This window comes from Ovis canadensis, chromosome 24 (genome assembly GCF_042477335.2).
Source record: "Ovis canadensis isolate MfBH-ARS-UI-01 breed Bighorn chromosome 24, ARS-UI_OviCan_v2, whole genome shotgun sequence".
Classification (NCBI taxonomy): domain Eukaryota; kingdom Metazoa; phylum Chordata; class Mammalia; order Artiodactyla; family Bovidae; genus Ovis; species Ovis canadensis.
This window is the reverse complement of record NC_091268.1, coordinates 28,054,482-28,079,016: the sequence shown is the minus strand read 5'-3', so window position 1 is coordinate 28,079,016 and position 24,535 is coordinate 28,054,482. Positions and strand designations below refer to the sequence as shown.

Sequence of the window (24,535 nt, the reverse complement as noted above, 5' to 3'; positions counted from 1 at the left end):
TGGGGTCTCTTGGCAAATACTTCCTTACACAGAGTTCACAGGCACCAACACTCACCATCGGCTTCCCTCTGGGGCTCCTCCTGGTCCCTCGCTGCTGCACTGACCACTCTTTACTGATCACTGTCACCCCAATTCCTAGCACAGAGCCTCGCATGCCGGAGATGCTCAGTAACGTCCTCTCAATAAACTGCCATGTGAGCTGCTGTGAAAAGTTCTGAAGCTTTTTGTGCTTGTATCAATGAGTCCAGAGACAGAAAAACGGAAGAAGCTGGGAGAAACAGGAGCACAGAGCTTCTCCCACTAACGTGCATATGAATCGCCTGGAATGGAGTGACAACACCTACTGCATTCTGTAAGTGTGGAAGAGGGTCCAAGAGCCTGCATTGCTAACAAGCTCCCAGGTGATGCCAACGCTGCTGGCTGAAGGACTACATGACGGCTTCTGTAGGTAGAATAATGTCCCCCTCCCCTCAGCCCCCCGCCCCCCGAAGATGTCTCTGTCCTAACCCCTGGAAGCTGCAAATATGTTACTTTACACAGCAGAGGGGACTCTGGAAATGTGATTAAATTAGAGGCCTCAAGACTGGGAGATTCTTCTGGATTATTGAGACAGGTCCAAGGGCCCTTATAAGCAAAGGAGGAAAGCAGGAAGCTCAGAGGCAGAGCTGCTGGTGTTGAAGGCGGAGGAAGGAGCGATAAGCGAGGGAGCAGGCAGCCCTGGATGACCTGGAAGAGGAAGGGATTCTCTCCCAGAGCCTCCAGAGGGAGCGCAGCCCTGCAAACACCTTTTTAACTCAGTGAAACCCATTTGGACTTTGGATTGTATAATAACTGTTAGATAATGACTGCATGTTCTTTCAAGACCCTAAAGTTTGTGGCAATTTGTTACAGTAGCAAAAGGGAAGACTGAACTCAGAGGGCAGATTTCTGTGAATAGCTTTCCGTGTGGTACCCACAGGCTCTATCTTCCTTTATATTGCCAGGTATCTTGCTGTCCTGCATGAAATGTCCCCAACCTGTTTGAGTTAAGAATCTTCTTCAAAAGACACAGATGCTCTGAGGCCGTGCTTCCCAAAGTATGGTCCAAGGACCACTTCCATCAGATGCTGACCCCGTTTCAGATCAATCGAATCAGAATTTCTATGGAGTGGGGTCCAAGAATCTACAGTTTTAACAAGCATAAGAGGCTATTCTGAAGTACAGTGAATTCTGAGACATACTGCTTTAACTGCATTGACCCCACCAAAGAAGAAAGCGACTCAGCCATACTGTTTTCCCACACCACCTGGCTGAAGGCAGCTGCTGAAATGGGGATCTGGGCAGTGGGAGGGACATGGTCATCCTTGGACCACAGTGCAAGGGGCAACCAGCATGTCTCGGTGGAAGGCCACTGCCTGGATGCTGCAGGGCAGTGAGAGTATCACATACCCGGGGTCGAGAAAAGTGCCAAGAAGCAATCAGCAAACCCTGGAAGGGGTGGGAATGCACCCTGAACAATGCACCGTGTCTTATCTATGAGGACACTGGCCTCTTAGGATTAACATGAGAACCTAATCACCATTCACAAAAGCTTCTTGGCAAAAGTACATTCTGAATCTCAACCAATGCTGGAATGTAACTTATTTCCAATGCTGGTGCCTAGAACACAACCCCTCTTATCTTATGGGTGAGGAGCCTGAGATTCAGGAAAGACGTGGTTCGTGAACAGCAGGGTTGAGACCGGGATATGAGAGCAGACACCCACACTGAAGAGCTTGTTGAGAAAAAACAAGCTGCAGAGAGACTCTGGAGCCCCACAGCCGCCAGCACGGGCAGCAGGAGAGCTTGGCAGAGGGCGGGACTCACCGGCTTTGCGCGTGTCGGTGGGAGCACGGGCAGACACGCAGCCTCTCACAAGGTCAAGGTTCGTTTCGTCTCTGCCTTCTCTTTCTTCAGGGATGACCATGCTGGCCTTTTCCCTGGGGGTGGGAGGAACACATCTTCAACCTTTCTGAATTTCAAAATTCCTGATTTTAATCTTTGGTAAATTTTAACAGAAAATGATCTACAGAACTGTAGTGCTAAAAGAGAACCCAGGACACATCAGAAGGAAATATGCAGAGACAAGCAATGGGGCGTGGAAGCAGAAAGAGTTTCTTGGTTGGGTACTTCTGCTCATCCTCTGGAGTTAAAAAAGAAAAAAGCTTACTTATTTGCTATTCTGTATGTCCTCCAAACACTTTGAGTCATGAAAAAAGCATGTGGAGACTGCCACAAAGAGGTTACTGAGGCTTTTTATACAAATGTGCTAAATGTGTTACTGAGCACTGAAAAGAATTCAAGTAATTTATATTCCAATATTTTCAGAGAAATCATAAGATAACTAAAGACCAATGATTAAAGACATGAAAACATAAACGGCCAAACTAACTTTGATTTGAAAAACTCTAGGTTGGAGGCCCATTAAACACTCTCCAGTTTTAAAGGAAAGTCATGATTAATAAAAGAAAGCAAATTTCCAACAGAGATTTAAACAAAAAAATCGACATCTCCGGTTATGCAGTACAGCAGTACTGAGGCACTAACTCAGCTGTTCATTTAAAATATTTAGGGCAGGCTCCCACGTACTATGCGAGGTACTTTAGATACAAATGTGGTTACCCAATAATTTCTGTCTTCAAGAAAGCTTAGCACCTTAAGCTGGTAGACTGACAAGCCTCTAGAGTCCTAACTCAGATTTGTAATCAGGAACCAGAATCATGACAGGACCCTCAGTAACCACAGAAGACTAAGCCAGGCTTGCCATCATCTGATTTTTCAAAACCAGTAAGATGATGGTAGAATCAGCTCAGGAAACAGCGAGCTGTGTGTCCTTTTGTGCCAGGTCGACAGAAAAGATGTGTAAGACTGCGTCTCTGCCCTGGCTGGGCTTGCAACTGAGTTGAGGAAATACAGCAACATGAAACACAACTGTGGAACTGACTGCCTACAATAAAAGAGTCTGCGGAAGGTGAGACAAGAGGAATCATTAGCAACTAGTGATTCCAAAAAGGGCTCATACCCAGGGGTTTTCCAACCAAAGAAGATAAGATCAGATGGAGCAACTCCTCAGCCACTCTGGATACACAATATCTTAGGGCACGGTACCATAAAGAGGTACCATGGGTGAACAGAAACTCAAGTTTATAAGTTCTATACTATTTGAAATAATATACAAATGCAAAGTTGTTATCTGTGTAACACTTTATGAACAGACTGCAAAGGCCAACTGTTCCAGTTCTGTTCTTGCCCATTATTCTCAACACCAGTGTCAAGGGTGGTTACGGCAGAGTTCTTTGCAGTGATCACAGCTCCAGAGTCACTCAGTACTGCCCTGTCACACCCACCAGACTCCAGCTGGGGACAAATGGCGAACTGTCCAGAGAACTCACTGCTCTTAAATTTCTTTTACATTTGGGATCAACATGGGGGATTTTTCCCCCTCTTTATCTCCACTTATCCTACTGGCTAAGCCATCACAGGCAGGGGCAGCCTCCTTTCCTAATCAATCTGTTACCTGTGTGTGGCTGCAGAGCACATGGGGTTAGAACTCAGACTCTGCATCCACATGTTGTGGATTTGAAACCACTTACTGGCTGTGTTAACTTTAGGGGAGCTTTTTAAAGGCTCTGTCCCTCAATTCTGTGTGTAAAATGGGAAGAATACTAAAACCTAACCTCAACAGGTTAGGAGGAAGCACAAGCCGGAATCAAGATTGCCCGGAGAAATATCAATAACCTCAGATATGCAGATGACACTACCCTTATGGCAGAAAGTGAAGAAAAATAAAGAGCCTCTTGATGAAAGTGAAAGAGGAGAATGAAAAAGTTGGCAAGCTCAACATTCAGAAAACTAAGATCATGGCATCTGGTCCCATCACTTCATGGCAAATAGATGGGGAAACAGTGGAAACAGTGGATGACTTTATTTTTCTGGGCTCCAAAATCACTGCAGATGGTGACTGCAGCCATGAAATTAAAAGATGCTTACTCCTTGGAAGGAAAGTTATGACCAACCTAGACAGCATATTAAAAAGCAGAGACATTACTTTGTCAACAAAGGTCCGTCAAGTCAAGTCAAGCCTTGTCTAGTCAAGGCTATGGTTTTCCCAGTGGTCATGTATGGATGTGAGAGTTGGACTATAAAGAAAGCTAAGCATCGAAGAATCAATGCTTCTGAACTGTGGTGTTGGAGAAGACTCTTGAGAGTCCCTTGGACTGCAAGGAGATCCAACCAGTCCATCCTAAAGGAGACTGGTCCTGGGTGTTCATTGGAAGGACTGATGTTAAAGCTGAAACTCCAATACTGTGGCCACCTCATGCGAAGAGCTGACTCATTTGAAAAGACCTTGATGCTGGGAAAGACTGAGGGCAGGAGGAGAAGGGGACGACAGGATGAGATGGTTGGATGGTATCACCGACTCAATGGACATTGGGTTCGTGTGGACTCCGGGAGTTGGTGATGGACAGGGAGGCCTGGTGTGCTGCAGTTCATGGGGTCGCAAAAGTTGGACACGACTGGGCGATTCAGGACTGAACTGAACTGAACCTCAACAGACTGTTATAAAGATCACGTAATATATGTAGGGCACTCAGAGTAGTACCCGGAACATAACAAGCACCATATATTAGCTTTTATTAATATTATAACTGTGTGTGCTCAGTCACTCAGTCGTGTCTGAGTCTGTGGCCCTCATAGACTGTAGCCCATCAAGCTCCTCTGCCCATGCGATTTTTCAGGCAAGAATACTGGAGTGGGTTGCCATTTCCTCCTCCAGGGGATCTTCCCGACCCAGGGATTGAATCTGTGTCTCTAGTGTCTCCTGCACTGGCAGGCTGATTCTTTACCACTGAGCCACCTGGGAAGCCCTATAATGTAGTAACCTCATCCCCTAACTATCCATGACTATGCTAAAAAAAACTGGCGAAGGAAATGGCAACCTACTCCAGTATTCTTGCCTGGAAAATTCCATGGACAGAGGAGCCTGGCGGGCCATGGTCCACAGGGTCGCAAGTAGTCTGACACGACCAAACACGCACTTGCATGCTAACAAACAGATTTCTTTCAAATGGTTCTGCAACTGCTTCAGTTAATACTGTTAAACAGGGAATTCCCTGGTGGTCCAGTGGCTAAGACTCTGAGCTCCCAGTGCAGGGGGCCCAGGTTCGATCCCTGGTCGGGGAGCTAGATCCCACATGCTACAACTAAGACCCAGAGCAGCCAAATAAATAAATAAAAATTAAAAAAAAAATGTTTAAAAAAAAAAATACTGTTAAACAAAACAGCTAGTTCAGTATGAAATGTTGTAACTGCAAATTAAATCTCAGAAAACAACATACTCCTGAAATGAAACCAGGGTTGTGGAGAAAATATTAAGTCTTCCTAACTAGTAACTCAAATTAGTTTAACAGAAATTTGTCATACTTAAAAATATTCAGTACCTTGTTCACAACATTAGGCATAATCAAATTACTGTCTGTGACAGATACAAAATAATAACCGAACAATTCAGAGTCCTACAACCACCTGAAATACTGTGGTTTCTTAATATTGCTCTAACATCTCTAGTGGTATCTTTATAACTTGTACAATGTGATAACACAGGGAGGAAGTACTGGAGGAGTCTCTTCAAATGGGGCATTTATCCAAGTCCTCATTCTAACCCATTTTGTGATATTTTTTTAACTGTAAAATTTCAAATAATCTAACCCTTCCCTTTGAAAAGTGATGACCTCTCCAAAACTATGTTTACTCATAATGTTATTACTAATTTTTTGACCCAGGGAACATTTTATTATCAATACTGAGACATGTAATCTTTTTTCTCTTTACTTGTCATCTGTAATCTACTGATCTCTAGTCCAGCCAAACAGTCCTTTCACTGCCAGCTTGCCTAATTCATTTCTCTCTGGTTATTTTAAACAGCAGCATTGCTTTTGTTCTTACAAAATCACTTGTGGAGGTCCTGGCAGAAGTGCATTTCCTCAGCCTCCCATTACATTTTTCTCTAAGTCCAGGCTCAGTGCAGATGCTCTTTCAGCCATGCACCTCACATATATTTTGCTTTTCAAAACAAACACTTCTCTAATTCCCCAAGTTTTCTGGGAAAGTAAATATCTTAAGATTCTACTATCTGTGCGATATGGAAAGACCTAACATAATACACAGACAGTCACCAGTGAGAGAGTTAGAAAATTAGGCCAGGCCATATAGATAAAGTTACACCAAAATCCGGTATGGAAATTGCTCTAGAAATTGAAATGTAGGAGAAAGCCTACATCCTGGGTTCTGCTGAGGGACATTTCCAGTCAAGACCAGGCTGATCTGAGCCTTGTCACTGAGCCCGTTGAGTGTAGAGTCCCTCGTATAAGCTGGGAAATGCATGCAAGTCCCCAACACCTGGCTACAGTCCACTAATGGCACTCTTTTCTAGGCTACGTTCTGATGAGCTGGAGAAGACACAGCTGTGGGAAGGAGGCCTGGAGCATACAACTCACCTACTCAGATGCTACAAGCACCCTGGGCTACAGCTCTGGGCAGGAAAGGGTTCAGAGAGCAGGCCTGGGATGCTCAAACCCTGCACATTCCCAAGAAAGGCTTGTCTCCTCAGCTTGATTCCTGGAAACCCCTGGCCAGCTTCTGGGAGCTGAGCTCTGAGTCTGTGGACTACTGCGCCTGATAAGAGGGTCACACAGCTGGCCCCAGTGTGATTTATGGTGAATACGTTTCATCTCCAGGGAGCTGGAGTCTGTCCCTTGAGTACCGCATCTGTATGACTGACTCCCAGTAAAAACGCTGGACCCCAAGTCTTGGGTAACCTTCCCTGAGGATAATGCTGAGCGTGTGCTCTCACACACGGATGCCAGAATTATGCGCTTCCCTGGGACCTCACTGGAAGAGGACACTTGGAAGCTCATGCTGGATTTCTCCTGGCTCCGTGTGTTCTTTCTCTCTGCTGATTTTACTCTGTGTCCGTTCTCTGTAATTAGCCACAATGGGGAGCATCCCAGTTTATCTGACTCCTGTGGGTCCTTCTGGTGACTCACTGAGCCTAAGGGTGGTCTTTAGGGACCCTCAACGTAAACACCAACAACCTCGTCTGAATATTTTAGTTCCATGTGCTCAATGTAATCTAGAGACAGTCACTTTAATCAGAGAAGCCTGAGGCAAAGGATATTTTAAAAAGAGTGAAGGAGCCAATCAGGAGGTTACTGGCCCACATCCAGTGGCACCAATTCTTTGACTCTATTTCCTCAATATCGCTTAAATCTCTCCTCTCCATCAGCCTAATCTTAGCTGCCACTGGTTCTTATCGGACAACCGCAATAGCTTCCTGACTACTTCCCTACTCCATCCATTCCGAGTTTGGTGCCAGAGAGAGCCTCTGAAAACACACTACGTCACTCTCCTACTTAGAACTCTGCAGTGCTGTCTTACGGCCTTCAGAGTCAAGCTCTGAATCTTTAACAGGCCTCCTGCACCTCTGAGCTTTCACACACACTCTTGAACAACACAACCCTCGGCCCACTTCTGTCTACTTAGCAACCACCACACACGCTCCCTAGGTCAGCTTAAAGGTCACCCCTTCAGAGATGCTGCCCCTGACGCAGCGCCCCCCGCCCCCCCGACAAACTATCATTCAATACCATTTTTTTCACCTCTGCAGGCTACAGCCTGCAAGTGTTTATTAGACTGTGCATAACCATTCAATGTTTGTCTTTTACACTAGGGGATAAGCTCTAGAAGACAGAACTGAGCTTTTTTTCTGCACCACTGTAAGTCTAGCACTTCAATGTAAGCACAGGAGTTGGCTTATAATAGATGCTCAAGAAACATCTGTTGACTAAGTCTTAGGAGATGAAGGTCTAGGAGACAGAGAGAGAAGCTAAATGTTCTGAACAGGAAGAGCAAGTCTGTATAACAGACATGGTTATAACACTTTTTGGGATATTTTTTTCAAAAAGCATGTATACACACATATAAAATATCCTCCATGGATTATAGCTCACCAGGCTTTTCTGTCCATGGAATTCTTCAGGCAAGAATCCTGGAGTGGGTAGCCATTCTCTTCACCAGGGAATCTTTCAAACACAGAGATCAAATCCAGGTCTCCCTCACTACAGGCAGATTCTTTGCCGTCTATCTGAGCCACCAGGGAAGCCCACAAACTATCCTCCAGAACACATTAATAGAAAATACATATCCACAAAACACCAGACAGGAAAAAGTCAGTTTTCATTTCAATTGCAAAGAAGGGCAATGCCAAAGAATGTTCAAGCTACCATACAATTGTGCTCATTTCACACGCTAGCAAGGTAATGTTTAAAATCCTTCAAGCTAGGCTTCAACAGTATGTGAACTGAGAAATTCCAGATGTACAAGCTGGATTTAGAAAAGGCAGAGGAACCAGAGATCAAATTGCCAACACTGATTGGATCACAGAAAAAGCAAGAGAATTCTAGAAAAACATCTGCTTCACTGACTATGTTAAAGCCTTTGACTGTATGCATCATAGCAAACTGTGGAAAATTCTTCAAGAGATGGGAATACAAGACCACCTGACCTGCCTCTTGAGAAACCTGTATGCAGGTCAAGAAGCAATAGTTAGAACTGGACATGGAACAATGGACAGGTTCAAAATTGGGAAAGGAGTTGTTCATTTAATTTAAATGCTTATTTAACTTCTATGCAGAGTGCATCATGCGAAATGCTAGGCTGGATGAATCACAAGCTGGAATCAAGACTGCTAGGAGAAATATGAACCACCTCAGATATGCAGAAGATACCACCCTAATGGCAGAAAGTGAAGAGGAACTAAAGAGCCTCTTGATGAAGGTGAAAGAGAAGAGGAAAAAAGCTTGCTTAAGACTCAATATTCAAAGAAAAGAAGATCTTGGCATCCAGTCCCATCACTTCATGGCCAACAGAAGGGGAACAGTAGGCATGTACAGATGTTGAGTGGACCTTAAAACAAGTTAAGCACCAAAGAATTGATGCTTTCAACTGTGATGCTAGAGAAGACTCTTGAGTCCTCTGGACCACAAGGAGATCCAACCAGTCAATCCAAAAGGAAATCAACCCTGCATATTCACTGGAAGGACTGATGCTGAAGCTCCAATACTTTGGCCACCTGATGCAAAGAGCCAACTCATTGGAAAAGACCCTGATGCTGGGAAAAATTGAGGGCAGGAGAAGGGGGAAACCGAGTTTGAGATGGTTGGATGACATCGGCGATTCAATGGACGTGAGTTTGAGCAAACTCTGGGAGATGGTGAAGGACAGGGAAGCCTGGCGTGCTGCAGTCCATGGTGTTGCAAAGAGTCAGACACAACTGAAAAACTGAACAACAATGAAACAGATTCACAGACATAGAGAAAAGAATTCCCAAGGTGGAGAGGGGCTGGGAGAGGGAAGGAATGGGAGTTATATGTGGGTAACTGAATCACTTTGGTGTACAGTGGAAATTAACACAAATTACAAATCAACCATACTTCAATAAAAACTATAAAAAGAAAATACATTTTCACAGGCTGAAAGGACTGCCCCATAACTGTGGATCGATAGCTATAAGAATCCTTGCCTAAGGCATGCCACAATCACAGAGGAGAGGAAGGGGAGGGAAGGACAGCACAAGGTGCTGCCCCCATACTGTGCTGAGTGTCTTTACAGGGACTCAGAGGCACTGATTCAGGAAGTGCTCCTGTGTCTGGAAACCATTCCTGGATGCACTGGGGTATCTACTTACTTTAGGCATATACTGAAAGCCCACAGCCAGTGCTGGAGAATGGCTGTCCATTTTGAAACTGTGTCGAGGTCCTGGCTGGATAACTGCCACTAAAAGTGACTTCTGCCCTCTCATTGTCACTGCCATCTTGCCAGCGTCTGAGGCTTTTAAGACTGGTCTGGCTCGGTCCCAGCCAGGCTAGGCCACGGTCTCCTCTCATCTGGCCTCTTCTCTATCTCAGCTCAAGGATTCCCTGTCCAGCCCCTGCCTTGGCTCCTGGGGCCCCCGAGAGACCACCTGACCCATCTTCTCTCACCAAGCTGCCATCTCCTTGACAACATTCCTCGGGGGATGTTATCAGCTTTCTCAGATGCCTACAGGTAAGAGGCAGCCATGCAGTTTGCCAATATCTCACTTAGGAACATTTTCCTTCTATTAAACTAGAAGTTTTTTCTATCTGGATCTGGAACATTAAAGGATACTCATTCTCAAAAAACACACATCTGTTCATACAAATGTCACACTTTTATAAAAATGTTTTCTCAGAGTGATTCTACTGATATGAACTGACCAGGTCATAAAAGTATTTTGGGGTAAAGAGTAAAGCAGTCACCCACCCAAGACAATGGAGATTTCACAAGGGAAAAAAAATAATCATGATTCCAAGGTAATGGAGAAATCTTGGACATGGGGGAGGGGGAGAATTCTATTGCTGGTGCTTTAGGTTTTATTTCTTTACAAACAGAAAAGCAGTTTTCTTCACATTTCTAATAGTCCATCAAACCCCTGAAAAGCAAATGGGGATGGTGGAGAGGCAGGGAAAACAGAAAAGGGTGCTGAACCATGTAAACCCTGGGGGGTTATCAGACCACGGGTGTATCTTGACGTGACTCTCCCTAGCACCTAAGGGCTAGTAGATATTCCCCCACCTAGATCCAGAGGAGCCTCTGGATCTTCAAAGGCCTTTGATTCCTTCATACTGATCTCCTGTGTATTTACCTTATGAGCTTTTCAAAAGCTTCCTTTTCTTTCCGCAAAGCAGTGAGATAGCGCTGTTCCTCCGTTGAACCTCCGTATATAAGAAAGTAAACCCTGCAAGTTAAGACAGATCTCTTTTAGGCTGCAAACACATAATTTTTAATCCCTGGAAGGAAAAGTGTGAAATCAGCAACTCAGAGTGTTCAAATAATAAATATTTGATGGAGAAGAAAAGGTTCCATTAATCACACACTTGCTAAAATCAAGCAGCCTAAACCCCACCTGTTAAAGGTCTCATTACCACATGGGCTTTTTTTTTTCCTTTCTTCTTTCACCAAAAGGAGGAATGGAGTTTAGGTAAACACTGAAATATAACAAAGAGGGATAGAATAATTCTTTCCTCATAACTATAAACAAATCAGAAAACACAATCTTAGCGGCTTCTCTTTCTTCAATTTTTTCTTTGCACCCCTGCCAAACAATCGTTTAAAAAGTTGGAGAGCAGTTGTAAAAGCCAGCTTACGAAAGTTCATGTTAGTGAAAAGTAAACAAATGAAATCTATATGACCTTTATCTTCACAAGTAAGTTCTCAGTTCCTTTTTATTCATGTCTTAACAGAACCAAGCCATCACACATTTTATATAAACACAAGGACACAGAGGACATATGGATTATATCAAGTACCTCAAGAAATAATTTGACATATTCTTTTCTCTTAGAAAAGGCCAGCTTTCTCTTATTTGTTGCTAAGAAGCTGAATGAAGCACCTTTTCTTCACCTTCCATCAGAGATATTTTTCCTTTTTAACCCTCCATTTTTCTTTTGACCTTCATCTTCCTAGACTGCATTTTTTTAAAGGGTGAACGTGGAAAAGGCCACTGGCCAATGAGTCCAGAGAACCCCAGCTCTGCCATGAATATATCAAGTGGCCACGGGCAAGTCATTCACCACCTCTGAGCCTCAGTTTCTCACTGTTGGACTGAGTGGTTGAGCTCCGAAGCCCCTTCCATTTCTGACATTTTGTTTCTAAGCATCACACAAGAGTATTCTATTATCAGGCAGCAGAGAACTTGGGTGCACACAAGCTATTCACAGTACTGATCAATGGCAAAGTATGAAAAATTTATCAGCCTGTAATTATTTTACCAGCTTCATCTAATCTCTCTCTCCATCCTGCGTTATTTCTGACCCACCTCCTCCATTCATCTCTACTTGGAAGGGTTGCCTTCGTTAAACTGGCTGGAAAGGTTTCTTTTGGCTCTGCTTTTGGTTCAGGCTGAGTTCAGGATATTAATTTTGCTGTTTATTTCCCTCAGATAATTGGAGAGCCAGAACACTATATTCTTGGGGAGGCACCATTTTCTCATCTGATATTTCTGTAGATTTCTCATCTGATAGCTCTTGAAACTCAAGAAAACTTGGTACAATAATTCCCCAAATACTTCAGTTTTATGTGGCTGTAACTTAAGAGTCACTTCTTCAGATTTAAATGAAAGACATTTTTGAATTATGAAATGATTTCGCTGAGTCATAATTACATTAACATGTGGGAGAAGTTAGGATATTGTAAATTTCCTAGGCTTATTCAGAGACGGCACCCTATAGGCTACAATGATGCATTAAGAATATGGCACTGAACAGCAGGAGAGAAGGTTAACAAGAAGGGAGGCACTCCCCCAGATTCCCAGTTTCACTGCAGCATTCGGCCTCCTTCTCAGGTGTACTTCCCAGACTGGTCTGAATAGTCAAACGTTTCATACACTCAGCCAACATCCCAACAAGGCAGTGCTAAAGATCAGAAAGCCCGTGTGCAACTGGTCTATCTGTGCTAAATCCTACAGAACTGTGAAGCTGAAGCCTGTAAGGTGAGAGTTCACCTTCCCTACAACTTGCCTGAGAGGCTTCCCGGGCCGAGTCGCCCTGTAAATTTCAAGCTGACGCACGAAGGTCAGCTCTGCGTCATACAAGACCACGTATCTCGGCTCCACCTCGTGGAGCACGCGTGTCAGAGCGTAGGGATCACTGCAGCCCAGGAGCGGGTGGATGATGGTGAGGGGGTCTTTCAGGATTCCGTAGGCGGCATCGGAGGACACATTCACATCAAACTCCTCGTGCTTAATGTCTTCTGTGCAGCTCTCTGGGCTACTCGTCAGCTCTCCTGGGCTGCCCTCCTCAGCACCCGCCTCCCCCTCTAGTGCTTCAGCTCTTCCTACCATCTGAGTTAAAGTCATCCTTGGTTTCTTCTTTCTCAGGGCCTTCTCTTTGGCAGGAGGCCTGTCTTTGTCTTGGAGGTCTTTGGGCCTCTTGTTGGATTTCATGATTCTCTTTGAGTCATCTTCCTTCCTTAACCTCATCCATACATCTTCGGCTTTGCTGTCCTTCTCAAAGGTTTTTCTATAGAGTCTCAACAAGAAGACCTCTGCTCCGACAGTGAGGTACTCTCGCAGCTGGGAACACGTCCTGTCATCACTTGCGCAAATGAGAACTTGTCCTAAAATTAAAAACAGCGTTATGGAGCTATTAGCTCACTTGCTCCCCTCCTCCCTGTGTGCCCCCTCCTCCTGTCCCCCCATCTCACCTCCTTGGTGCTAAAGATAGTTTACAATTTGTTTAACAAGGGTCTCAGATGCTCATCAAAGACTTTCACCTCTCTGCCAGGATCACTTAAATCTTTTGGGTAAAGTTGAAGCCAGAAATATTTAGAGACTTATGAAAATATAGCTGTGGTATAACGGAGGCTTTAAAGGAGCTCTTTTTAATTAACAATCTTCCAGAGGATCTGGAAATACTAAAATAAATTCCAAATGGATTACAAAGTCAAATGTTAAATAATAAATCATAAAAAAAAAAGATGACTCTTCTCCATCTCTCCATATGAGGATGATTTTCCGGGCTTAAAAGCAATGGAAGAAATCTCAGAGAAGATTGATATCCGTAAACTAAGACTGACTCAATACATAGGAGAATTAACTGTGCATTATAAAAGTAAAGACAGGCTGCTCTCAAGCCTTTTGAGATGGACCGCATTCTGTCTACAGAATGTTCTCTCTCTAGATAAATCCATTTCTAATCTTAAAAAAGAGCTAAAGACAAAATATAACTTTATACAACTATGATAAATGTTAGTATCTTCAAAGTATAAAAAGCTGATACAAAAAAAGAAAAAAAGCTGATACAAACTAAGGACACACCTTAAACCAGCAAAGGAAACTAGCACAATTCACAAAGGAAGAAATGCATCTGAGAAAATACTGAGTTCCCTAAACATCAAAATGTCTAACTAGAGAAATATTTTTCTCCAATCAAATTAATAAAACTGTTATATGTATGTGATACATGCAGATACACACAAATATATACAGCATCTTCAGTCAATGCTAGCTAGGTGAAAAAGAGACAAGGTCTTGTATTTCCAAAAGAAATGACAATTGATAAAAAAAAAAAAGAAAAAAAATTTTCTATGTATCAATGTGGTAATATGTTTTGAGAACTTTGAAAATGTCAGTATCATTTGACTCATTAATTCTACATCCAGAATTAACCTACACTATAACTTTATAGTGTTATAGCTATACTATAACAACGTGAAACAGAAAATATACAGAAGAAAACTAGGAAGGAAATATGTCAGGGTTAACAGTGGCTGCAAGACATAATGTTCCCCCTTTTCTTTTTTCTTCATACTTTTCACTTTGTCTAAGTGGGTATGTATGACTTAGGGTCATAAATCTCAGCACCATATGTTCTATGATAATATCACAGAATAATACTCATATAAGGACTCTGTGCTTGCCTTTATTGATTTATAGGAGTCAAAGTCCCAACAGATAGTCCTTAAAATTTAGTTTTATTTTTTATCTATTTTAAAAACTTAGCTCAGGTTTAGTCTATGGTGCTAATGTTTGAAGAGAGTAGCCCTAAAACTTGGAATTTCTTTAGGGCTAGGCCAATGTTACTCCATAGACCAATTAAGGCTTCTTTGAAAAGACTTGCTGACAACTTAAAACATAAGCCCATTAGCTTTCTCCTTGGGGATTCCAGACTTTAAGCTTTAAAGCCTGGTGAACATATATGTGGAGATTAGCTGCATCTTTTATTTTTTTAAACTGAAGCCTGGTTGATTTATAATGTTGTGCTAATTTCTGCTGTACAGCAAAGTGACTCAGGTATAGACATATACACATTCTTTTTAATACTCTTTTCCATTACAGTTTATCACAGGACATTGATTTGAGTTTCCTGTGCTATATAGTAGGACCTTGTTGTTTATCCATTTTATATGTAATAGCTGATTAGCTATATCTTTAAATAGACGTTTTCCCAAGAACTCAACCAGTAAAACAACCTGCTTTCATGAAAATACAATGACTGAACTTGGAGAAAACCATCCAATGAACAGAAAGGAAGTTGTCACTAAGATTTGGGTGATGTGGCACTTATTCTTCTTATTCTACAGACAAAATAATAGTGTTAAGTTATTTTTAAAGAGCTAATCAAAAGGACTCATTTGCCAGATTTTGAAGGCCAATGTCATCATCTCCTTTTTTCCTACCTGGACCACCAAGGACTTCACTCTCCTTATTCTCTGCCTCAATTTCCTTCAAAACTTCTGTGAGTGCTGCCCACTTTGGGTTGCTTTCTAGGACCAGTTCTTTTTTTGTTTCTGTACAGAAATAAACGATAATCTCATTCTATGTGATAATGTTTATCCATAAAGTATTCCAAAGGCTTTGAAAACAACAAATAACACAAGCATCGTTCTATAAGCCCATTCTTTTGCACTTCCTTCATAACGCTCTACAGAGAGAATCCAGATTCTTGAGAAGGTCTCCTTATGGTCTAAATGAAGACAGTTCAAACCCAGATTAACACAGGCTCCATAACGCCTTGACAGAAAGTCATATGCATGATCACTAATAAGAGATGATTACGTGTCAGTTGTCAACTGTGATGTTATATATAAACTGCTACACAAAATAAAGGAATCAGTACAGAATAACAGTTTTTATTATTTCTACAATCTCCATGATTTTCCTAATGCTGAACACGAGATTAAGGAGACAACAATAAAACTTTTATTTCTGTAAGTACGCAAACGTATTTCTAATGCATTTAATTACGTTTTGAAATAGATCTTTGCACTAGGCAGGACATAAGCATGGTAGTTCAGCTGGTAAAGAATCCACCTGCAATGCAGGAGACCATGGTTCTATTCCTGGGTTGGGAAAATCTGCTGCAGAAGGGATAGGCTACCCACTCTAGTATTCTTGGGCTTCCCTGGTGGCTCAGCTGGTAAGGAATCTGCCCGCAATGAGGGAGACCTGGGTTCGATTCCTGGGTTGGGAAGAAGATCCCCTGGAGAAGGGAAAGGCTACCCACTCTAGCATTCTGGCCTGGAGAATTCCATGGACTGTCCAGTGGCAAAGAGTCGGACACGGCTGAGCGACTTCCACTTTCATGGCTTAAAAAGCCAACAATATTCACTATATATTTATTATAATAGTTATAGATAAGTGTGAAATAGAATCCATTATTTGCCTCATTCTAGTACCTCTGTTTCCTAAAAGCTAAAAAGAAAATTCTTAAAGAAATGGGAATACCAGACTACCTGACCTGCCTCTTGAGAAATCTGTATGCAGGTCAGGAAGCAATAGTTAGAATCAGACATGGAACAATGGACTGGTTCCAAACAGGGAAAGGGGTACATCAAGGCTGTATATTGTCACCCTGCTTATTTAACTTATATGCAGAGCACATCATGAGAAATGCTGGGCTGGATGAAGCACAACTGGAATCAAGATTGTCAGGAAAAATATCAATAACCTCAGATACGCAGATGACACCACCGTTATGGTAGAAAGTGAAGAAGAACTAAAGAGCCTCTTGATGAAAGTGAAAGAGGAGAGCGAAAAAGTTGGCTTAAAGCTCAACATTCTGAAAATGAAGATCATGGCATCTGGTCTCATCACTTCATGGGAAATAGATGAGGAAACAGTGGAAACAGTGTCAGACTTTATTTTCTTGGGCTTCAAAGTCACTGCAGATGGTGACTGCAGCCACAAAATTAAAAGACACTTGCTCCTTGGAAGAAAAGTTATGACCAACCTAGACAGCATATTAAAAAGCAGAGACATTACTTTGCCAACGAAGGTCCGTCTAGTCAAAGCTATGGTTTTTCCAGTGGTCATGTATGGATGTGAGAGGTGGACTATAAAGAAAGGTGAGTGCCAAAGAATTGATGCTTTTGAACTGTGATGCTGGAGAACATTTTTGAGAGTCCCCTGGACTGCAAGGAGATCCAACCAATCCATCCTATAGGAAATCAGTCCTGAATATTCATTGGAAGGACTGATGCTGAAGCTGAAGCTCTAATACTTTGGCCACCTGATGTGAAGAACTGACTCATCTGAAAAGACCTTGATGCTGGGAAAGATTGAAGGTGGGAGGAGGGGATGACAGAGGATGACATGGTTAGATGGCATCACTGACTCAATGGACATGAGTCTGAGTAAACTCCGGGAGTTGATGACGGACAGGGAGGCCTGGCGTGCTGCAGTACATGGGGTTGCAAAGAGTCAGACATGACTAAGGGACTGAACTGAATTGAAATGGGATGTTAAAACAGTCCACTAAGACCTTACATGCCCAAATAGTAATTATTCTGAAGTTAAAAAAAAAATCAACCATTCTTATGTAGTAGTAAGAATACTTTTGATTGATACTTGGTGTTTTGTTATTTGGAATCCCCTGCCAATGAATCCATTCCAAATATTTTTTAACATAGATCACATATGTTACATGTAACAAGTAATTAAATGCAGTCACATATTTTTCACACAGTCGAATGAGATTTAAAGTTATACTGTATCATGATAAGCATTTCCACACCAAATATAAAGACAAGTTTGAAGACTTAATCATACAAGATACCTTGTTCTTTAATCTCCAGTTTTTCAGGAAGTTTGCTTTTTCTAGTCATTTTTGCATCTGGAACATGATAAACCCTTGCTCGAGCATTTATAAACATTGAGGTGCTGGAGTCAAGAAAGAGCCAACCTAACATAAAAAGTTAAGCGGAAAACAAAAAAGCCTTCAATTTATGGTTAACTTCAGAGACTCTCTGAAGGTCACATGACCTGTATATCAACCAGTCACCAGCTTATTCATCTCCCAACTACACCTCCCTTGTTATGGTCTCTGTCACTGGCTAGACTGGTGGTTTTCAAAGTGCGGCCTACAGATCCCTGGGGGTTCCCAAGATGTTTTCAGGGGGATGGTCTGTGACCTCAAAACTACTCTCATACTAATACTATTACTGAATTTCCCCCACTACGTTGACGTTTCTAATAATGGTGCAAAAGCATCAGTGGGTTATGCTGCTGGTGCCCAAGCACAGATGAAGGCAGTGGACCCAAAGTTCACTAGCAATCAATGCATTCTTCAACACTGTGTATTTGTAGTTTATGACTCAAGAAAGTCTCTGGTGAAGCAATAAGAAATATTAACTTTATTAAATCTTGGCCCCAGGGGCCCCTGGGCCACACTTTAAAAATCGCTGGTCTTGCCAGACAGTGAGAAAGGTCACAGTAGTGAGGCAAGAATGTGACTGGTAGAAAATCCAGTCGGTGGACAGTGGCATATGTACGCTTCTCTACAAATCTCTTCTCATTCTTTGGCTAATGAAACTCCATATTCCCTTGCCGTTTCTTTGGGGAAATGAATTTTAAGTTCATAACAACTAAACTTTCAGAATACAACCTATTTCTAAGCTGGGGACTGCCTGTGATATATGGTCTTTTCTAGAAATAAAACTGCCTGGAATGGATATGAATATTTATTAATATACAGGACAGAAGTAGGTAGAAACATCAGCTATCAATAAAATCTACATCCTTGTGCTATGAACATAAAACATAATTTGACATCTCAGTATATCATGTAGTTGAATATAGCACTCTGCACACCTGACTCCCCAACAAAATCTACTACTTCATTCAAATCAGTTTCTAGAAAAATCTTAGTATTTTTATCTCCCACCTGAATTCTGACCGAATGCCTTCTCTGTTGCTCTGAGAGATTCCAGAAGATTAAGAAATGTGATACAATCATACTGAGAGAGATACTGCAGCAGGGTTCGTAGTATCTTCAAATCCTGAACCAAGGATTTAGTCTTGGCTCCAAGCTGGTGCCACAAAGGATCTAAGTAATGGCGAATCGTCTAAAACAAGAATAAAATACTGCTAAGAGATATTTAATATAGCTATTATTAATACAAATGATACTTGGAACAAACATTATCCCTTGTATACCTAAAAATGGTTAAAATAGTAAATTTTGTTATGTAAGCTTTATCACAATGGTTTTAAAAAATAAAAGCAAAAAACCTTATCTCCCAAGGAAGTGGACAGAAAATTTAAGTTCATAAGACTCAGAATGTTCTAATTAGAATGTTTAATTTTTCAAATGTAAAGCAGAGTGTCATCACTACAATCTTTATGATCAGATACAGCCAATTCATAATTACCCGCATTTACATTATTAGCAGACAAAGGTCCTGATAAACATCAGATACTCAATTATTCACTTTTATGCAGAATCAAAGCAAGTAATTCAGATACATTTAACTTCTGCCAAGTCCTGTATGGATAGAGATGTGAGAGCCAGCTGGATGATGAGGGAGAAGACATAAACCAGGGAAACTACATGTATCAAAGTAGTATCAGCAGACCACAGTTTGCTGCTGTAAAAGATGTGCTTATTATTATTTTTAAGTGTGATACAAGGATGAGAAAATATTTGTTAACAACCAACTAAATCTGAATACTTTTTAAGATCCTAAAAAATTGCCTAAAACACAGAACAGCTTTATGTATATACTATGCAGGTATCTGTATATCCACAGCTATATATATGCATGTTTCCTTCACAAGCTGATTCTGTTACTAAAAGGGATAATGCAGCATGCTTCAGAAGCAGTCTCACTACATGGCATCTTATCTAACACATTTAATACTGAACGGAAGCAATATTTAGAAGACCAAATAATCTACTGTCCAAACTGGACCTCTTGTGAAAATGAAATGACACTATTAATAATTACTCCAGGACAACAGGCAGACACTGTGACTGTCCTAGATAAACTGGGGCATATAAGTCTTTTGTATATCATCTTTTGTAAAAATCTTTTCTAAAACCATTAACAAAACTTAAATTTTCTAACAAATGCAAATTATGCCTATATTTTGTTTTGGTTATGAGATGAATACGTAAAACAATACTTTGACTTTCACTGGCCAGGGGATGATTTACAGAAATTTAGTGCAAAGCATATCTGGCTATATTTTGTTTTTCTAGGGACATATACGGGGGCTTCCCTGGTAGCTCACTGATAAAGAATGTGCCTGCAATGCAGGAGACCTGGGTTTAATCCCTGGGCTGGAAGAGTCCCTGTAGAGGAAATGGGAACCCACACCAGTATTCTTGCCTAGGAAATGCCATGGACAGAGGAGCCTGGCGGACTACACTCCACGGGGTAACAAGAGTCAGACACAACTTAGTGACTAAACCACCACCACACAGATATATGTACCATCAGAAGAATGTGAGAGGTGTTTTGGTATACTAGGCACTAAATTAAAATAAATTTTAAAAACGGAGGCACAAAACACATGGAATGGCTTTTATGCATCATTATTTCACAGTAAAAAGACTTTTTGGAAGAATCAGAAAAATAAGGACTTAAAATTTTTCCCTTTTAAAAATCACTATGCATTATTTTTAGTGACAAAGAGATTGATTCAGAGTTTGAAAGATAAGAACTTGTTCTACAAAAATAAGAAAAAAAGCTGCCTGGAATTTTTTTAGTTTTTTCTAGACATACAATTTGATCTTAGACACTTATGTACCTGTATTAATATTAATCTATGATGAAAAAATTAGTTGAAATAAACATTCTTAGACTACAGTCTTACCATTTTCTCACTTCAGAATGTAATTTTAAGACAGAGCAAGTTTCACACTCCTCAGTAATCAAAACTCATCCAAATTATTTTTATTCCAAATAAGAGATCATAATAAATTATGAAGCCTTCTTATGTATACTCTTCTACCTGTAGATATTCAAATGTTGTCATTTCAGAGCAAAAGGTTATTCATTGTTCTCTTGGAGTGAAAGTTTAGTCGCTCAGTTGTATCCGACTCTCTGCCACCCCATGGATTGTAGACTACCAGGCTCCTCTGTCCATGGGATTTTCCAGGCGAGAGTACTGGAGTGGGTTGCCATTTCCTCCTCCAGAGGATCTTCCCAACCCAGGGATCGAACCCGGGTCTCTCACATTGTAGGCAGACACTTTATCGTCTGAGACACCAGGAAAGTTCTCTTACACATGTTCTCTTACATATACTCAAAAAAAACAGAGACAGTCACCGTATAACTGCGAAAATCAGAATTATGCTTAGATGCCAATCAATGCATTCCACTACAAATTACTTTCCAGTAAACCAAAGAAGATATACCTTAAATCACCTCCAACCTAATTTTAAAATGACAACAAATTCCTACTGAGAACATTATAAATATTAAAATAACTTGCATACTTAAAAATTACAACATCACAAACAGTGCTTAAAAAGGAAGAGAAATAGAGTACCTTGTCAAAAGGTTTTCCAATAGCATTTTCTAAAGATAAATCTTCAACTTCAAGCGATGGGTTATGGCATTTTAATTCCTTTAAACAGGCATTTAAAATGTCCAGAATAGCAGTCTGTATAGCAAGCATGGCAGGTGTCATAGAAACATGAATTTCTACAACTTCGGGTTTATGCAGTTCTAAAAACGAGTTTACTGCTACATGGAACCTAAAAAGACAAACATTTAAAAAATATTTTCTAGAGCTGTAAGAGCCCTGTGTTTCCGGTCTCAGTTTAATACTCTTTTTAATACAGCTTTTTGTAAATGTACTGTAAGAAGATCAAACCAGTCAATTCTAAAGGAAATCAGTCCTGAATATTCATTGGAAGAACTAATGCTGAAGCTGAAAATCCAATACTTTGGACACCTGATGTGAATAACTAACTCATTTGAAAAGACCCTAATGCTTGGAAAGATTAAGGGCAGAAGGGGAAGGAGCAGCAGAGAATGATGGCATCATCGACTCAACAGACATGGATTTGAGCAAACAGGCATCATCGACTCAATAGACATGGATCTGAGCAAACTCTGGGAGATAGTGAAGGGCAGGGAAGCCTGGTGTGCTGCAGACCCCTGGCTCACAAAGAGTCAGACATCACTGAGTGACCAAATAGCAACAAATGTAATTAAGAAGCAAAATAGAAAGCCAGGTGACAATGTTTTCAGGATTACTTTTAATCATATGAAAGTGAATTCACTCAGTCATGTCTGACTCTTTGTAACCCCGTGGACTGTAGCCTGCCAGGCTCCTCTATCCATGGGATTCTCCAGGCAAGAATATTGAAGTGGGTTGCCATTTCCTTCTCCAGGGGATCTTCCCGACCCAGGGATCGAACCCGGCTCTCTCGCATTGCGGGCAGACGCTTTAACATCTGAGCCAGAAGTATTACTCAGATAAGGCAAGGGTCAGGGACTGAACCCAGGTCTTCTGCACTGCAGGGAGATTCTTTACCATCTGAGGCCCCAGGGAAGCCTTAACATATACATATGCCCACCCTTTTCTAGATTCTTTTCCCACAGGGGCCATTAAAGAGCACTGAGTTCCCTGTGCTATACAGCAGGTCCTTACTAGTTTTCTATTTTATATACAGTAATGTATGCCAATCCCGTCTGCCAATCTATCCCACCCTCTTCCCCGCTGCTGATGGACAGTTTTCAAAGTGGAAGTGAGAATCTTAGCCAGTAAATGTGTAGTTCACCTAATTCTGTTGTACACATGAGCCTCCAGATCCCTAGGGATTTCACTAAATGAAAAGGAAAGTGGTGGCCTTGGACTACCGGAAAAATAACTATCAAATCTCTCTTTCTTATTAAAAGAATAACAACTGTGGTGACCATTTATCTATACTTGGGTGCACTGTTATAAACCTGACTAGCATGTGTCAAGTACAGTGACAATAAGTACTACATTAAAGTGTGAAATCAAAGTACAGCAGTTTCTCTTGCAGAAATTGGTCACATACTTCTATTTACCTTGGCCACAGATACAGCTTCCTTACAAAAAGATTTCTCATCACTCTTTCCACGTGACAAAAGCCGGTGTCAAAGGCAACAGCGTTGTCTGTGAAGGCTTTAATAAAACCACGTTTGTTTTTCTGTCGAAAGAGGCGCAAGATGAATGCTTCTTGACAAGACTCGATTATTCTGTGAGCTCTATATACCAAGATGCCTGAGGGGGGAAAAATCATAATTTAGAGTGCACAAAAGACATGTCATTTTTATGCTTGCTTTCACTTATTCATCACAGTTTTCCTGAATGCTTTATTTGAGCATAGGCAAGCTATTCTAGGCTGAGGATACAGCCACAAACAAAACACGAAAAGCTGTCCTGTGGCATTTACAATAAGTCATAAAAGTAAGTAAGACATTTACTTGTTATAAGGGATAAGTGCTGAGGGAAAGAAGTGAATCAGAGGAAGACAAGGAGTATGTGTAAGAGATGGTGGTTTGCAATTTTCTTAATTTTTAAAAAAAAATTGTAGTTGATATACAATATTATAATTACAGGTATATAATACAGTGATTCACAATTTTGAAAGGTTATACTCCATTTATAACTATCATAGAATATTGGCTATATTGCCCATGTTGTACAATATATCCTTGTGGCTTATTTTATATATAATAGTTACATTTTACTAATTCTTTACCCCAATATTGCCCCCTCCTTCCCTCTCCCCTCTGGTAACACTCATATGCTCTTTTTTTTTTCTCACTGCACTTTGAGCTGTGTGGAACTTCTTTAACCAGGGGTGGAACCCATGACCCCTGCAGTGGAAGCATGGAGTCTTAACCACTGGACAGTCCACGAATTTGTTCTTCGTATCTGCAAGTTTGCTTCTTTTTTGGTCATATTCACTAGTTTGTTGTATTGTTTAGGATTTGCAGTTTCAGATAGGGTACGCCTCACTGAGGTCTTAAGTGAGTAAAGGCTGGATGGAGATGAGAGGGTGAGCCTTGTGACCATGTGGGCCAAGAGTTCCAGCCGAAGAAGGGTAAGAGCAAAGGCCCTGAGGTAGGGTGTGTCTGACCTGGTGGAGGAAGCATTTCTCAAAGTCAAGTGAGCCATTTGTTCTTTTATCTGTGAGTCAGATGTGAACTTTGCAAAACAGCTGCCTTTCAGAAGTGTGGAGAACATCTGCTTCACTTATTATAAGAATTCAACTTTCAGAATCAGAGTATATTCTACTGAAAGATAAATTAGTCTATTTGAAATAAAAATCTTAAAAAAATACCTAAACATCTGTTTTGTGGGGTGGATGTGACAATGACACCTCTGAATTGCAAAAACAAGGATATACACGTTTCTTTAATTAGAAAGAGAGAGTTCTGGACCAGATGATTTCTCATGTGCGTATACCACAAACACACGCCTCTGCGGTGCAGTAGGATTCGTGGGGAATTAGAGACGTGAACTGACACGAGTGCACAGATGTCAATCATTCTATGACAATTCTCGCCTTCTAGACCTAAACCAAGCCAGGTACCATATATATTTGCTGTAAGCTCACTGGCATGTTTTTGCTCCCATTCTTATCACTCCTGAGATCTGGAAAAATGACAATAGTAACCCATGACTCCCAGTAGTTCAATAGACTCAATTCAGATTCTACTATTTTAGTAT

At 41.3% G+C, this 24,535-nt stretch overlaps 1 protein-coding gene across 2 annotated transcripts in view; it reads right to left on the bottom strand.

Annotated features, from left to right (window-relative positions):
* Nucleotides 1-24,535, bottom strand: part of ERCC4 (ERCC excision repair 4, endonuclease catalytic subunit) — a 41,393-nt gene that overhangs the window by 4,770 nt on the left and 12,088 nt on the right. For both annotated transcript variants that reach the window (XM_069570164.1, XM_069570165.1), the window contains 8 exons: nt 22,885-23,080; nt 21,371-21,578; nt 18,759-18,939; nt 17,652-17,777; nt 15,274-15,384; nt 12,615-13,212; nt 10,742-10,834; nt 1,846-1,958 (listed from right to left, as the gene is read on the bottom strand). In XM_069570164.1, coding sequence (XP_069426265.1) covers nt 1,846-1,958; nt 10,742-10,834; nt 12,615-13,212; nt 15,274-15,384; nt 17,652-17,777; nt 18,759-18,939; nt 21,371-21,578; nt 22,885-23,080 — 1,626 coding nt within the window. The remainder of the gene's footprint in view (nt 1-1,845; nt 1,959-10,741; nt 10,835-12,614; nt 13,213-15,273; nt 15,385-17,651; nt 17,778-18,758; nt 18,940-21,370; nt 21,579-22,884; nt 23,081-24,535) is intronic.